Here is a 16,254-nt window from a genome sequence, read left to right as displayed (position 1 = left end):
AACTTCTAGGAGACAAGCGGGCTTCTGTGTGGTTTTTGCAACCCACCGGTGGCCTCCTTTTCTTTGTATTTAGATGTGGAGACCTGAGGACCTTCTAGAGCTCAGCAGAGTTCCTCTTTAGCCTGGAGCAGTGGGATCCCTCTGACCGTAGGAGAGTGGGTGTCTCTCTGTGGAAAAGAGCAAGACAGTGCCTTGTTCTGGAACAAGGGAGAGGAGAAGTGGCTGTGGGGAGGTGGATGGCAAGAGACCTCCAGAAAGAACTGGGGGGGGGGGGGGGGGGGGGGGGGGGTGGAGTGCATCCTGCCCTCAGGAGATCTGGAGCCTGAGAGCCTCCCTCTGCCCCAGGGCAGGGTAGGGAGTGAGGGCCAAGGATTTAAAGAAGTGGGGCTTGGGGTTTTAGGCAGCACCCCTGCTGCTCTTGCTAAGCACTTTTGCATTCCTTCCCCTTATACTGCTGACCAAGATGGGTGGGATAGCACCTTGAGGAAAGATCAAATTGAATCAGAGACAAGACTTCAAACTTCACACCCCTAGGGGCTCAGTCTCTAGACCTGAGGTTTTCCAATCTGATGCCCCTAAAAGAATTTTGAAAAGTCACCTATGCACTCCCCCTGTGCATTTTAAGTTGCCATATAAAATCTTCAAATTGCAAATGATGCCATTTCCAGAATATTGTAAATATTGACATTAAAAAAATACACCACTCCTGTAATGCATCTAATGAACTTTAAATACCAGAGCAATTTGATACGTTATCTATTAAACACATGAACAAGTCCATAAACAGTTTTACATGGTTCCTTTTTCTTCCTGCATTTATGTTTTCATTCCAGTTACCCTACCAGATTTTATCCTTATGTATTATATTTTTATGCATGAAAGCTTTTTATTGGCCACTCTGTCATAATTTAGTGTGACAAAAATATGTACGAAGATTTAAATTTAATTTTTAATGTCCAAGAACCATTAGTTTCTAGATATTAAGAGTTTTTGGATTGAGTTATCATTACAATTATTAGCGATACACAGAAGTAGGCAGCAGATCAAAATAATGTACATGTATCACAGCTTTGATGAATGTGAAAGATAAGAAGTATAATATTCTTGGAAATGCATCTCTCATATTTTTCCAGTAGTCCGTAATGCATATTATTTATTGCCAAAGTAAGGAAGATTCAGGATCAGTTCTATTTCTGTTTTTTATTTATGTAAATATAAGAACTGAGAAATGTTATTTACACTAAACAAATAGAGAAAAAGGAAGAAGTTTTGTTATTGTATCGTGACTTAATTCTTTGAACCATTATCTGGCTATTTGCCTAAAATCTCATTGATCACGTATCAAAATTTTTTTTAAATCTCCTCTTAGCTGATAATTCTTTTAGGTCTGTCCCCCTTCAATTCTTTGAAAAGAATTGGAAACTACTCGATGTGCAAAAGGATTTATTTTCCAGCCACTAGAGACATTCATTTTCAGCACCTGTACCAATATTTCATAGAGTTTATTTGTTTGTACTCTGTAGGTTTTCTCCCCTAAGATTTAGAATGAGTGAGAGACTGGTGTTTCCTTTGGAGAGTGGCAGGTGTGTGCATGTGTGCATATGTGCCTGTGTGCGTGCACAATTGGGAAACGGGATTGCTGAGCCACAGAGACTTCTCAATCAGTGTTAGAAAAAATCCATAGGGGAGTTTAGGATCTGCAAAACCCTTGCCTGGGTACCCACTGGAAAAGCTCTACTTGTCTCCAAAGTGATGTGGATCCTGGATTGAAACACCTGTTACACTGAATGGGAATTCTAGACTGTTATTCTTTAGGGGAGGGAAGAGTCACCGGAGATATATGTAAAATGTACACTTCCCTATTGACAATAACAAAAAGGTGGAAACGGCCGAGTCCTATCTACAGGGGGCTGACTGCAGTATGGTCGTGCTTAGGAGGAATCCTATATAGCTATAAAAGGAACAAGGAAATCCTAAAAAAAAAAAAAAAGAAAGAAAGAAAGAAAGAAAAGCAACGTACACAATAGATATGCAATGTTACTTTTTATCTAAAAGAGTGAGGAACATGAATATAATCTTTTTCTTATGTTAAAAACAAAGAAGAATAAACTAAATTAAGCAAACAAGATGTGGTTACCTATAGGAAAAGAGGAGATTAGAATGGGGAGAGAGACTAGGGATGGTATTAGACTCAAATTTCATGCACCTTGTTTATTGGTTTTGACTTTGAAACCATCATTATAAATATTTAAATTTTAAGAATTAAGGCATTCTCAAAAATATAAAGCAAAATGAAACAAATAAACCTAACTGTGCATGAAGTATATTACATGTATTTTATATATGAGCATATATTAGGATAGAGCAAATAAATAATATTACTGAAGAAGGAATCAAGATTTTCAGCATAAGAAAAAATATAAAATCTACGAGGTTAAGTAAACACTCTGTAATCCTAAATTTGAGTTGGAAAAATCAATACAAACTCATGATGCATTTTCTTTTAATAGAGACATTTTTTCTAGCGACTTCCATTACAGACACCTAGAAATAACGACCAACCCAATAGCAATGAGCACTCCTGGCTTCCAGAGTGTAGCCTCTAAATTCCATTGTCTGCCAGAAGGCTCTTTGGCGAAATGGCAGATTCTATGGCTGGGCAACAAATGTACAATATGAGCCTACAATATTAAAAAAATCTTTTTAAATGTTGACTTATTTTTGAGAGAGAGCGAGAGACAGAGCCTGAGCAGGGGAAGGGCAGAGAGAGAGGGAGACACAGAATCCGAAGCAGGCTCCAGGCTCTGAGCTCTCAGTGCAGAGTCCAACATGGGGCTCAGACTCAGGAACCAAGAGATCATGACCTGAACCGAAGTCAGAGACTCAATGACTGAGCCACCCAGGTGGCCGAGCCTACAGTATTATTTAATGTCAGAAGCAAGAGTGCTATCAAATACTACTGGCGGTTTTTGAGAGGCATCAACTTTCAGAGGCTGCCACTGGCCAAAGACGAACAGTAAGCATCAAGAAGGGCAATTAGAATAAATTGAAACACACTCACACCCACATACCCACCCCACCCACCCCAACAGGAGTCAAATTTAATGCTTCTCAGAAACAAACTAAGCCAAACCAAACCCCCTGTTGATCACCTTTCGAAGATGCTAGGGAATGAATTATTCTGAGCACCAATAAATAAAAGGAGGGAACTGAACATTTCCTAAATGAACTGGTATCAGTCTAACGAAATAGTTAATGAGGAAACTTTTTATTTATAGAAGAGGTCCAGCTAATATACACAGAGGGAATGCTAGAATTAGAACTCCACCCTTTTGTAGTCCCTAATGAAATAACGGGTCCGAGCAGTAATCATCAGTACCTGCTGGTGTCCCCGGGTGAAAGATGACATTACAGATGATCAGGCTGACAACATGGGAATCCGTGATAATATAGGTGGTGGACCGTGTCCTCTAAGGTAGTATAATCCAAAGATCTCTAAGTGCTTATTTTCTTTCTAGAATCCTTTCTTGGAATCTTTGCCTTATTCCTGTATGTTTCTTGTCTCAAAGCTCAACCTTCAGATCTCTAATGTATCTGATCTGAGAGTTTGGATTATTAGCTAGTATTTCTCAGCCAGTGCCTAGGCAAGTTATATTATCTTCATCTTAGAAAAGGGAGGAATAGGGAATTCTATCATATAGGAAGGGAGAGAGGATTCAATGAGGGATGTGTGCAGCCTATCACTTGTCTGGATAGGTTTTACCATGGGAATATTTGTCAATTTTTTTTAAAGTTTATGTATTTATTTTTAGAGACACAGAGACAGTATGAGTGGGGGAAGGGCAGAGAGAGAGGGAGAGAGAAACTCCCAAGCAGGCTCTATGCTGCCAGGGTAGAGCGCTAGGTGGAGCTCGAACTCGTGAAACTGTGAGATCATGACCTGAGCTGAAACCAAAAGTCACAGTGACTGAGCCACTTAGGCACCCCTGTCAATATATATATATATATATATATATATTTTTTTTTTTTTTTTTTCCCATCAGCAAAGGATTTAACTACTACCTTTCCCAGACTAGATTTCTCCAATGTGGGAGAAGGATGTAGATAGCCCTGGAGGAAAATTGGTGTTGGCAGGGATCTTTATAGGGAATATGGAAACGAGGAAATTGGGTTTGTTATGCTGTTCTCAAGCATGTAAGGACACACACAGCGAATAGTCATTGCACTTTATGTGTGTACTTTTGGATTTGATGATACCCAGTGGGTTTTTACATACATCATCTCACTGGAGGCAGGGGCATTGCTTCATTCCTGTGTTGAAGATGAGGACCCTGAAACACAGAATTTGAGCACTTGGCTCAGGTCACATCACAGCCCGGGGCTTCTGACTTCCAATTTATTGCTCTTTTTGTGATGTTAGTGGCTTCTGGAAATATTTTAGTTCACTCCAGGGGAATGCCTTATAATTTTCACCCACATTGGTGGTAAAAATCTTGATACAATTTTTCTTTGTGAAGTCCCTGCAGCCCATTAATGCTCTTCTGATACTTTTATTCCCAAACACTTAAGGTCCTCAGAGTTTACATCAGCACACTTGAATTCCTCCCTTTGTAAATTGGGAGATTTCAGTCTGGAACACCCCTTGTGCTGACAGCTCAGAGCCTGGAGTCTGCTTCGGATTCTGTATTTTCTGTCTCTGCCCATCCCCTGCTCACACTCTGTCTCTCTGTCTCTCAAAAATGGATAAACGTTAAAAAACATTTTTTAAAAATCACCTTTTGAATCAGAACTTATGAAAATTAGGTCTGCTGGTTTTCCTTTATTCAGGTGTTTAGTTTTTCCTTTTATTATTTTTAAACATTTCAAATATGATACATGATCACGATAAAATTACAAACAACCTAGAAATACATATAGTGGAAAAGTGGGATTTCTCTTCGGTCAGTGCTCCCTCTCACTTCCTTCTCCAGACTATATTTCTGAATCTTTTTCTAGGCACTTACAGACTTGTGCATTATTCCCTTTTAATATACTTGCTTATATATGATACATTTTTACATAAGAATGCTAATATATGTATTTTTAATGTCTTATGTTTTCCTTTAATGTATCCTAGACTTATTTACATATCACCACACCTACTCTGCTGTATTCCTTTTAACCACTACATATACATGGATAATGATGGGCAAATTAAAACCAATGAAACAGTGAAAAACAGTGAAACAGTTAAAAACCCTTAAAAACAGTGAAATAAAAATCCCCTTCAACCAATAGTTTTTGCTTATAGGAGTAAGTATTTTTCTAAGGCTCCTTGAAGTGAAATTACTGCCTTAAAAGGCATTCAAAATCTTTAATGTGGACAGATTCTGCCAAGATGCCCGCGGAAAAGGCTGTACTGGTCTTAGCAGCGACACTTGAGAATAAATCTATCCTTGTACCTTTTCAAGCACTAGACAGTATCAATCTTTTCAATTTTTCCTGTATGACATTCAAAAATGTGTCTCTTTGTGGTTTTAACTGACATCTCTTCATATGTTTGTGCTCATTTGTAGCCCTTTTGTGGATCATCTGCTTTTAATCCTTTCCTCTTTTTTTTTTTTTTGGTCAGGTTGTTTTTTTAAAACTAACTTAAAGGAACATTTTATAATATATGAATTTTAATCCTTTGTTACATATACTGCAAATATTTTCTCTGTCATTTGTCTTTTTAGCTATGCTTATTTTGTATTTTGCCATGCAAAAAAGTGTTTGGTTTTTACAAGTTGTATCACTGAATCTTATCCTTTATGGCTTCTTGAACATGTGTCATATTCAGGAAGGCCTTCTTCTCCTGAGTTATACAGATACTTTTCTAAGTTTTCTTCTAATATTATTATTGTTTTGTTTTTATGTTTAGCTCTTTAATCCATCTGGGAATGATTTTTGTATATGGTGTGAGGTAGGTATCTAAGTGTACTTTTCAAATGAACAGTTCATTGTCCCAACACTTTGATTACTAACCCATCATTTCATATATTAAATTCCAATATGCATGGGTCTGCTTCTGGACCCTATTTTGTTCCATCTATCAATGAAATTTGTCTATTCCTATGCTAATAACACAGTGTGTTCATTCCTGTAGTTTGGTAATATGTTTTGCAACCCAATAGAGTAAATCTCCCTTGTTCTATTTCAAGTGTATTTTAGCTTTTATCAAGTATTTATTCCTCTAGACAAATTTTGGTATCATCCTGTCAATTTCCATACATCATTCCATTGGGGTTTTCATTTGGATTGTGTTGAATTTGCAGATTAATTTTAGGGAGGAATGAGAGATTTATGATATTGAGTCTTCCTATTCAAGGAAATGATATATCTTTCCACGTTTCAGATCTTCTTTTATGTTTTTCAATCATTTTCTTTAACTAGGCCTTGTATATTTTCTGCTAAGGTTTATGCCTAGAAATTAGACTTTTATTGTGTTATTAAACAATCTTATTTTCTATTGAATTTGCTACTACTGGTATATGAGGATAGTTTGGTTTTGGTAGGTTCATTTTATATCTGAATAGCTTACTAAATCATATAATGATTCTAATTGTTTTTTAGTTAAATGCCTTGAATAGTCTTACCAGATGCATGCTTTGACAGCTTTAACTCATCAATGTTTCTACCTTTTTTTAATCTTGCTCTATTGCATTGGCTAGGACCAGCTGTATTGCATAAAATTAGTGACAGAAGATACTTTCTATGCTTCCAAAGTTTTATTAGCACATATAATATTTAGTAAGTTAAATAAAGGAAGTAAGTTACCTTCTATCACTAATGAATTTGGACATTTAATCAGGAAAACGTGGTGGAAATTTTTGGCATCTTTTGAAATGATGGATTTTCTTTTATCTTTTACTTTAGTGAATTAAACAGTAGACTTCTTAAGGCTGAGGCATCCTTGCATTTCTATTGTAAACTTTATTGAGTTATAATATGGAATTCTTGTAATATCTTGCTGATTCACTATAATATTATTCATATTTGGGGACTGTATTTATAACAGATAACTTTACATATATATAGATAAAATATCTATATCGGTATTCATATATTTAAAGCTATATGCTACATTTGACTGATTGATTTTTATCATCAGAAATATTCAAGTTACAGAAAGTGAACTGGGCAAGTTTCATTTTTTATTTTATATTTTTGCTTTGGAAAAGTATAAATAGGTTAAAAAATTTTAGGAGAACTTACCCCCAAAAAACCATTTAGACCTTGTACTTTAAAAAAGTACATTAAAAATGTATAGAATTTTTACTATAATTGTAATTGTTTTTATGTTTGAATTTTCTACTCTTTTTTTCATTAACCTTTTTTAATAAATCAATTATGGCATCTATATTTCCAAATTTCTTGTTGTAATATTTGTAACATTTTACATTTGTCTTCTCTATATCTCATATTAACCTTGCCAAAGGTTTATATTACTTTGAATGAACTAGCAATTAGCTGTATAGGTATAGTATCCTTTTTGCATTTTTTTCCCTTTCGGTGGTTGTTTTACTTTGCACTTATACCAATTCTTCATTTTATCCTTGTTACTTATTTTCTCTTGCTTTCAATGGCCATGTAGGTGTTTACTACTTTTGTTGTTGTGGAGTCACATTTTAATTTTTAAAATAGTTATATTTTTAACTACTTTAAAAATAAGAGCTTAAATGCTGTAATTTTTAAAAACCACTTTAGCTGTATTTCATAGGCCTCAATGAACACAAACTTAATTATTATCATAATAGTTTTACACTTAATTTTTAGTTATTCCCTTATCAAATAGATTTTTAATTGCCCAAAAGAGAAACTTTTAAAAAAAATAGTCTTTTGTTGTTAATTTCTATTTGGTGTAGAAAATGTTTCCTTTTTTAATGTTTATTTCTTTATTTTTGAAAGGGAGAGAAAGACAGAGCAGGGGAGGGACAGAGAATCCCAAGCAGGCTCCCTGCTGTCAGCACAGAGCGCAGTGTAGGACTTCAGCCCCTGAACCCTGAGATCATGACCGGAACTGAAATCAAGAGTTGGATGCTTAACTGACTGAGCCATCCAGGCGCCCTATTTTTTTAAAGCCTGTTGTGCCTTATGTACTGTGTTTTTTCTCTTGGAATTTCAGATTTCTTTTGAGATATAATATGTGATTGGTTTTATAAACTGTTTCAGATAATTGAAAATAGTGTTCCAACATTTTAGGGAGGCAGAAAGATAATCAAAATAGTCATATCTATCAATTAAAACACATCTGCATTTTTTAATTTAAATTTTAGTGGGGCGCCTGGGTGGCTTAGTCGGTTAAGCGTCCGACTTTCGCTTAGGTCGTGATCTCGCGGTTCGTGGGTTCGAGCCCCGCGTCGGGCTCTGTGCTGACTGCCAGCTCAGAGCCTGGAGCCTGTTTCAGTCTGTGACTCCCTCTCTCTCTGACCCTCCCCTGCTCATGCTGTCTCTCTCTCTCTCTCCTAGAAATAAATAAAACATAAAAAAAAAAAAATTAAAAAAAAAATAAATAAATAAATTTTAGTTAACATACTCGTTATGTTCATTTTTAAATGCATCTTCATTTGTCTTGTCCTCTTGATCTAATTGTGAAAGAAGTGTTTTGATTTTCCATTATAATGGTAGTTTTGTCAGTTTCTTTTTTTATATCCTATTTTAACTCTTTGCACATTTTTGTTGCTATGTTACTTGGAGTCTAATAGTTCATAATTACCATAATGGTAATTGCCACTACTTTCTCTTTATTTCATTCTTGGCATTCTAAATTTTTTCCCCACATATATTTAGTTTTCAATATTTTATATATTCAATATTGTATGTTTAATCATATATTATATATATTAAATATACGTATTTAATATATACTCATTTATTTCCTTTTATTGTATTTTTGCGTTCTTTCGTTTCTAATATTTTCTGTTACTTTCTTCTATGTATGTCTTTTCTAAATAACACACATCATGATTTTTTTTAACATAACTTTTCTCTTATTTAAGAGGCAGTGCAACCCATTTATATTTAGTGTCTACAGTGATATTATTTAAACTTCTTTTTCATTTTTTGCCACATCATTATCCCATGCCTCTTTCTTGTAGGCTTTTTGATATTGGTTAGAGAGTTTTGGTTCTCTTTTCTATCAACTGGTTTGGAAGCTATATGTACTATTTCCATTCTTCTAAGAGGCACTTAAAAATTTTAGCTAGGAAATTTAAATGGAAACCGTTGTAATCAACAACTGATGACTGTCTATATGCTGCCTTTCCCTCCCAAAAAAACAAAGCCTTTGTCAGGCTTTTAATGATTTATCTTCCTAATCTTCTATGCACTTATGGGTGAAATTATCTGGAGGATTCATTCCAGATAAGTACTGTTAATAGTAGCAGTGGTAATACTATTAGCATGATTAGTATTATTGTTTACTTTATGTCTCTATTTTACAGGAAGACTTTATTAGTCATTGTATTATATTTTACTACCAAATTAGCAGCCATTCTTTAGATTTTTTTTTTTTTTTAAATTTCAGAAAGTGAGAGAGAGCGTAAGCAGGGATGGGGCAGAGGAAAGACAGAGAATGTCAAGCAGGCTCCTGACACAGGCCTGGATCCCATGTCCCCTGGGATCATGACCTGAGGTGAAATCAAGAGTCTGATGCTCAACTGAGCCACTCAGGCGCCCCAACCATTATTTAGATTTAAATAGCATTTTTTTGTGTGACATATTTGCTCTACCATATTTGTTATGTTCCAATTCTTTGTCTAGTTTAGACTTTATTTTTTCCTGTTTTTCTGGAATAATCCTCAGTTAATTTTCTTGTCTTTATTTTCTGAAAAACCAAGAGAGGTCAACTTTGAGCCTTTTCTCATCTGAAAGAAACACCCTCATTTGTCTTTACACATGACACAGAGCTATCTTGGTTATAAAATCCCAGGTTGAAAACAGCTCCTACAAATCCTTATAATCATTTATCTTCTAAAACATTTCAAGTGGATAAGTCAAACATCATTTTCCTCTTTAGACACAGGATTGCCCATTTTCCCATAAGTCATTCTCTCCTAAGTGTTCATTACTATTGTATCTCCAACTGTCCCACTATAAGAACAAGAACTTCTGATTAATAGTTCATAAAGACATTTATAGAGAGCTCTTTCTATCAGTGACAAGCACTTTTCTAACAACAAATTCTACGTATTGGTCAAAAGTCCCCATTTCTGATATTCTATTTATGATGGAAGCAGTTAGTTCCTGAGTCCTAAGACATGCTGTGAATTGTCTTTTACTTACATTAATACATCTAGCCTGCTGGTCCATGAGGATTTCCCTAATGTTTGCTCAGGAAAGGGTACCCTGAATGTCAGTCACTTCCTCTTGTCCTTAACTGTCAAATCTGTAGACCCACAGATGAGTCTTCTTAGGCTATTTAAAATGTTACTTTATTTATTTTTTAGAGAGAGAGAGAGCGCAAGTGCATGTGGCATGCTAGTTGGGGAGGAACAGAGAGAAGGGGAGAGAGAGAGAATCCCAAGCAGGCTCCGCACTGTCCGTGCAGAGCCCAATGGGGGGCACAGCCTCATGAACCCTGAGATCATGACCTGAGCCTAAAGGAAGAATCAGATGCCTAACCATCTGAGGCACCCAGGCACCCTTCCTTAGATTTTAAAAGACACTTTTCTTCCTGTAGTTTGAGGTGTCACTAAGAACTGTCATAAATTCTCTTTCAGTCCATCTGATTTCTTATTAGCAAGTGGGCTTCCACACGTTTGGAACTTCCCTGTCCCCTTCACTCGAAACACTGAGTCTTAAGTTGCAATGAGAAATTCAGGATCGTCAGGTAGAAGGTAAAGTCATAGTTCTTCAGATTAGATGCACATGGATAATATTTTGCTTTGAGCACCATGGCCAAGGAGTTTCACCTGCTGCCTGCAAATACTCTCGTGCTTGATGGCCTCCCTCAGTGACTCTGCTGACTTCCCTCTGGACCTCCTTTCAAGGTTAGGTTCACCATAGTACCGGATTCTAAAACCTCTCCCACCTCGAATCATCTTGTGATCTTTCTTTAAGCCCCATGCCAAGGGACCTACCATCCCTTACGGGTTATCTCTAGTTGCTACTCTGGCCGCCTCCAGTGTATAGATCTTGGATGTCAGTGCCCCCACTGGGCCTCTGAAACAAGTTGCATCAAGTTGTGGCTATCTTAGAATAAGAAGCATGGAGAGTGCATCAGCATATAAAGAGTGCAGACAGGCATGACTGACTCTGGCCATCTGATCACTCTGTGTGTCCCTCTGTCTTGCCCCCTTTTAGGTGGGAGGACACACCATGCTTCCCATCCGTTGGATGCCCCCTGAAAGCATCATGTACCGGAAGTTCACTACGGAGAGCGATGTGTGGAGCTTCGGGGTGATCCTGTGGGAGATCTTCACCTACGGAAAGCAGCCATGGTTCCAGCTCTCAAACACAGAGGTACCGAAGGGGGTAGATAGGAGCTCAATTTGGGTGAAGGCTGATAGGGCATAGCTCAGGCCAGGACTTAGACGACTTAGACACAGTATCCAAAACATTAGGTGGGGTTTTGAGCCAGCGGGGCATATATAGGCATAAGCAAGAATGGGGAGCTTCTTAGTAGGAAAAAAAAATTATAGCTGTAGGAATTGTGGTGTAATTGTCAAGAGAGCATGAAATCAGATGTCTCGATTGAGATGCGAGTCACTGTCCTGTTTATTCTGCTACACTTAAACACCACACGTGTTTCACTAAGACAGAAAATGAAAACAAAAAACAACTCTGGGTTTTTCAATTGTGCCATCTTGTGGAAATACCTAAATAGTCTGGATTCCCAAAGGTTTTAGGCAGCCCAGGGAGGCGCAGCATGGTGGGTCGGGAAGGCAAATTTCACTGTCTTGATAGAGCTACGTTATGTGGAGTTCCAGGAATAAAAAGACTCATAACAGCAAACACAATAATAATGAACACATTCTATATTGTCTTTATAGTTTTGATTTATAATAGTAATAATAAAAATGTCAGTAATCAGGTTTGAACCATGGTTAACATTTATTGCCAGGTATGTTTCTAAGCATGTTAGCTGTAGTAACTCAGTACTTTTCACAGATGCCTGTCGAGATTCAGGGCAAAGGGAAGGGACCTGTTTGGGGTTCTGGAGAGGACTGGCCAGAGTCTCAGAGGTGGAAGCTTCTGTGGCATGGAGAAGGTTTGGGCCATGGTCACAGGAGTCCTCACTTATGTCTGGACCAGTACAGTTAGTAGACAGTAAGAGGCTCAGATTCCCAACCAAGCAGACCTATAAGAGAATGAAATTATTTTTATAGTCTTGTGTTTTCTAGGAAAACATGAATATAAGGGCCTTTTATTATTTTTTTATTATTATTTCTTTAATGTTATTTATTTTTGAGAGAGAGTGAGACTGCGCTAGTGGGGGAGGTACAGAGAGAGAGGGAGACACAGAATCCAAAGCAGGTTCCAGGCTCTGAGCTGTCAGCACAGAGCCCTACACAGGGCTCAAACTCAAAAACCATGAGATCATGACCTGAGCCAAAGTGGGACGCTTAACCTATGAGCCACCCAGGTGCCCCCACAAGGGTCTTTTAATCTTATAATCTTTTCTGAATATTCAAGGAAGTATCTTTATTTTGGGAAGCTGTGTTCATCTCTGTTCACCTGTTCCCTGACCAGTAAGTTTCTAAGACAGGAAAGAAGGCATTCCTTTGAGCCTAATATCTCATCAATCACAAGCTAAATGAGTCTTAACCACATTTCCCAAAGTAGGACAAGACATTTTAATGACCTTTAAAAAAAGAAAGGGTGTGTATCTGAGCCCATTTGTTGCAGTGTTTTAAAAAATTGTTGCTGTTGGGGTTGGTAGCAAACACAAACATACACACAAGCATGCACACATATACATACACACAGGCTTATGCCCACCTGCATACATGCACATGCATAAATGTGCACACACGTGTGCTTATGCCCACCTGCATACATGTGCAAACATGCATGCATGCACATACACACCTGCATACATGCACATGTGCATGCACATGCACAAGTATATGTGTGCTCACATACATGCATGTGTACATATGCCTCCCCCTCATACATGCACGGGTGCATACACATGTACAAACATGTGTGTGCACAAGCACGCACATCCTGAGCAGAGCCCCTATGTAGTTTGGTGGCCCCAGTAAAGAGGTATCTGGACTGAGGGACTGTTGGTGTCAGTGAAAGATCTGCCCTGGAAACCCAAGCTGGCTTTTAGTAACCAAGAAGGTGTTTCTGATCATTTCTTTTTTTTTTTCTTAATGTTTATTTATTTTTGAGAGAGTGTGCAAGTCAGGGAGGAGTAGAGAGAGAGGGAGGCACAGAATCTGAAGCAGGCTCCCTGCTCTGAGCTGTCAGCACAGAGCGCAACGCGGGGCTCAAACCTATGAACTGTGAGATCATGACCTGAGCCAAAGTCGGATGCTTAACCGACTTAACCACCCAGGTGCCCCAATGTAACTGCTCATTTCTAACACAGTTCCGTGAGGCAGTGGCCTTGAAGGTGGGCTTTCTGTCCCCTAGCCACCTGTCTCACTCCATCCCCAGAGCAGCCAAGTGCTGGTAGCCACTGACCATGAGTTTCTTACGGAAGTTGACAACCTAGCTAGCCCCACACTGGAGAAGACACTGCTGAGCACTTTGGGTTGCAGCGTTAACAGCTGCTGCAGTCTGAGCTGGGTCTCTTTCCATGGGGGTGAAGATAATGGAGTGTGGAGACAAGGCTCCGATAAGAATGGAGAATATGAGTAGCTGGAGAACTATCGGGCTGGCACAGAAATGAGTCTCATGGGCTGGCGCCAACCCCAGGGTGAGCAAGACCAGGAAGGTAGTGACACAGTGAAGGTTTGACAGGCTGTCGTAGGGTCAGAGTGACATGAGACAACATGGCAGTGTTGAAGGCAGCATGAGGAGATAAAAGAGAACAAAGACACTTCCCTTGCCCAACTAAACACAGACTAATGGGGGCAGAGATACTGGAGGCACTCAATGGAGGTGATTCTGTGTATTTTTTTCATTACAATGTATCTCTGAACAAGGAAACTGGAGTTTGGGGTAAGTTGCCCAGGGTTTCACAGTGATCGAGTTAGAGAGGAGTTAAAACCAACCCAACATATGGAAGATGAAATCTTGAAAAGCCACATATTCGATGTCAGCAAAGAAGTGCCTTTGATGGGGCACCTGGGTGGCTCAGTTGGTTGGGCATCCGACTCTTCATTCCAGCTCACATCATGATCTCACCATTTGTGTGTTCAAGCCCCACAGCAGGCTCTCTGCTTACAGTGCGGAGCCTGTCTGAGATTCTCTCTCTCCCTCTGTCTCTGCCCCTGCCTGTTCGTGCTCACCCTCCCTCCCTCTCAAAATAAATAAATAAACATTTAAAAAAAGAAGTGTCTTTGAGAAATTGGAAATGAATCTCAAATTACAAGAGTGGTCCTTACATGGCCAGCTGGGGTGGGTCCTGCCGAACATTATTTTTCTTCCTACTCCTTAGAGCCTCCCTTTCAGTTTGGCTACGATGTGTGCTCTTGACTTCATTTGCATTTTACGACACTCAGGAGGTAGTCAAGGCAGACATTTGATCCCCATCTTCCAGATGAGGGTGCCGAGACCCTGTGAGGTTAACTGACTTGCGCTGGCCACCCAGCTGGGCAGTGGTGAATCATTCAGTAGTCCTCGTGTGAAGGATTTTCACAGAAACCAAATATGTGGGGTAGGGCAAAGAGAAGGGGGTGGGGGCTTGTTGAGAAAGGGACCCTCAAGGTGGCTTAGAGATAAGCCAGGTGCTCTGTGCAGAGGCTGGGAGTGGGAGGGGAGCTCTCCAGGAAGCAGGAGCTAAGGGGAGGGAGGCATGGAGGGGCCAGATGGTGCACAGCTCCTTCAAGGGGGTTTCAAAGTCACCCAGGCTCATAAGAGGGGAGGGACAGGTCAGATGCCCGTCCCCACTGCCAAGTAGCAGTGAATGCAGCGTGGCATTCAGATGAGATTGAGGACCGGAGGGGAAGAGTCAAGTACCTGGAAGAGTATATGCGGGGAAATCTGTGCAGACCTGGCCTGAGGGGCGGGGCACAAAGGGCAATAGTGGGTGTGGCCAGCCAGCCACCTGCACAAGACAGGGGAGCAATGTGGTGCTGTCTCCAGCCAGCCTTCCGCCATGCAGGCAGGGGTCCCGGCTCTACACTGGAGCCCCTCCGTGAAGTTGTCACCTGCTGCTTGCTGGGTGTGAGCCGCGGGGCCCAGGCGGGGCTTTGGATGTAATGTCCTGCTACTTCTCACCTTTTCAGGTCATCGAGTGCATCACCCAAGGTCGTGTGCTGGAGCGGCCTCGAGTCTGCCCCAAAGAGGTGTACGACATCATGCTGGGGTGCTGGCAAAGGGAACCCCAGCAGCGGCTGAACATCAAGGAGATCTACAAAGTCCTCCACGCTTTGGGGAAAGCCGCCCCCATCTACCTGGACATCCTCGGCTAGCGGTGGCTGATGGTCACTTATGCGTACTCGATTGCCTCCTGTCTCCCGGCCTCACATCTCCCCCTGTCCACCTCACACTCCTTTCTTCCATCCTGACCGAAGCGAACATCTTCATATAAACTCAAGTGCCTGCTACACATACAACACTGGAAAAAACAAAAAAAACAAAAAAAAAAAAAAAAAGAAAGAAAGAAAAAACCCTGTAAGGCAGTTTGGCGAATATATATATATATATACACATATATATATTTATATATCTAACTATCTATCTATCTATATCCACAGAGAGATACCTTCTCTAATACAGAGAGAAGCTGCTGACCCAGAAACCGTTAAGACTGAAACAACGACTCACAAAATCTTAAATATTACGAACACAAATGGAAACTCCCTTTGACGGAAGCTGGGGTCCGTGCTTTTTTTTTCAGCTCCCTCTTTTCAGAGCCGAAGACCTTGATGATGCAGAGACAGTCCTCATGCTGGCACAGGAGGAGCGGGGGTGGAGTGCGAATTGTTCAGGTGATTACCTGCACAGATGTGTTTCCCCTCCCCTGCCCCCTCCCAAAGCTCTGCACAGGTGCAACAGCAGACCCCCTCAACTGCACTCAAGATGCAGTGGGAAGTAACACCAGACCAGAGGCCTCTGGAAAGGCCTTGCATCTCCCCTGACTATTGCCTCCACACCTTCTTCTTTCCTCCGCTTCAA

General features: G+C 39.8%; 1 protein-coding gene across 1 annotated transcript in view; it reads left to right on the top strand.

The window, feature by feature from the left end:
* The window catches only part of LOC120220052 (NT-3 growth factor receptor), an 88,762-nt gene extending 73,072 nt beyond the window's left edge, over window positions 1–15,690 (top strand). The window contains exons 5-6 of the mRNA XM_039217027.1: window positions 11,323–11,481; window positions 15,363–15,690. Of these exons, the coding sequence (XP_039072958.1) occupies window positions 11,323–11,481; window positions 15,363–15,548 (345 nt within the window). The 3' untranslated portion in view covers window positions 15,549–15,690. The remainder of the gene's footprint in view (window positions 1–11,322; window positions 11,482–15,362) is intronic.
* Window positions 15,691–16,254: the final 564 nt, after the last annotated feature.

The sequence above is a fragment of the Hyaena hyaena genome, unplaced genomic scaffold (genome assembly GCF_003009895.1).
Source record: "Hyaena hyaena isolate Hyena2069 unplaced genomic scaffold, ASM300989v1 scaffold_13, whole genome shotgun sequence".
Lineage (NCBI taxonomy): Eukaryota > Metazoa > Chordata > Mammalia > Carnivora > Hyaenidae > Hyaena > Hyaena hyaena.
This window is presented reverse-complemented; position numbering and strand designations above follow the sequence as displayed.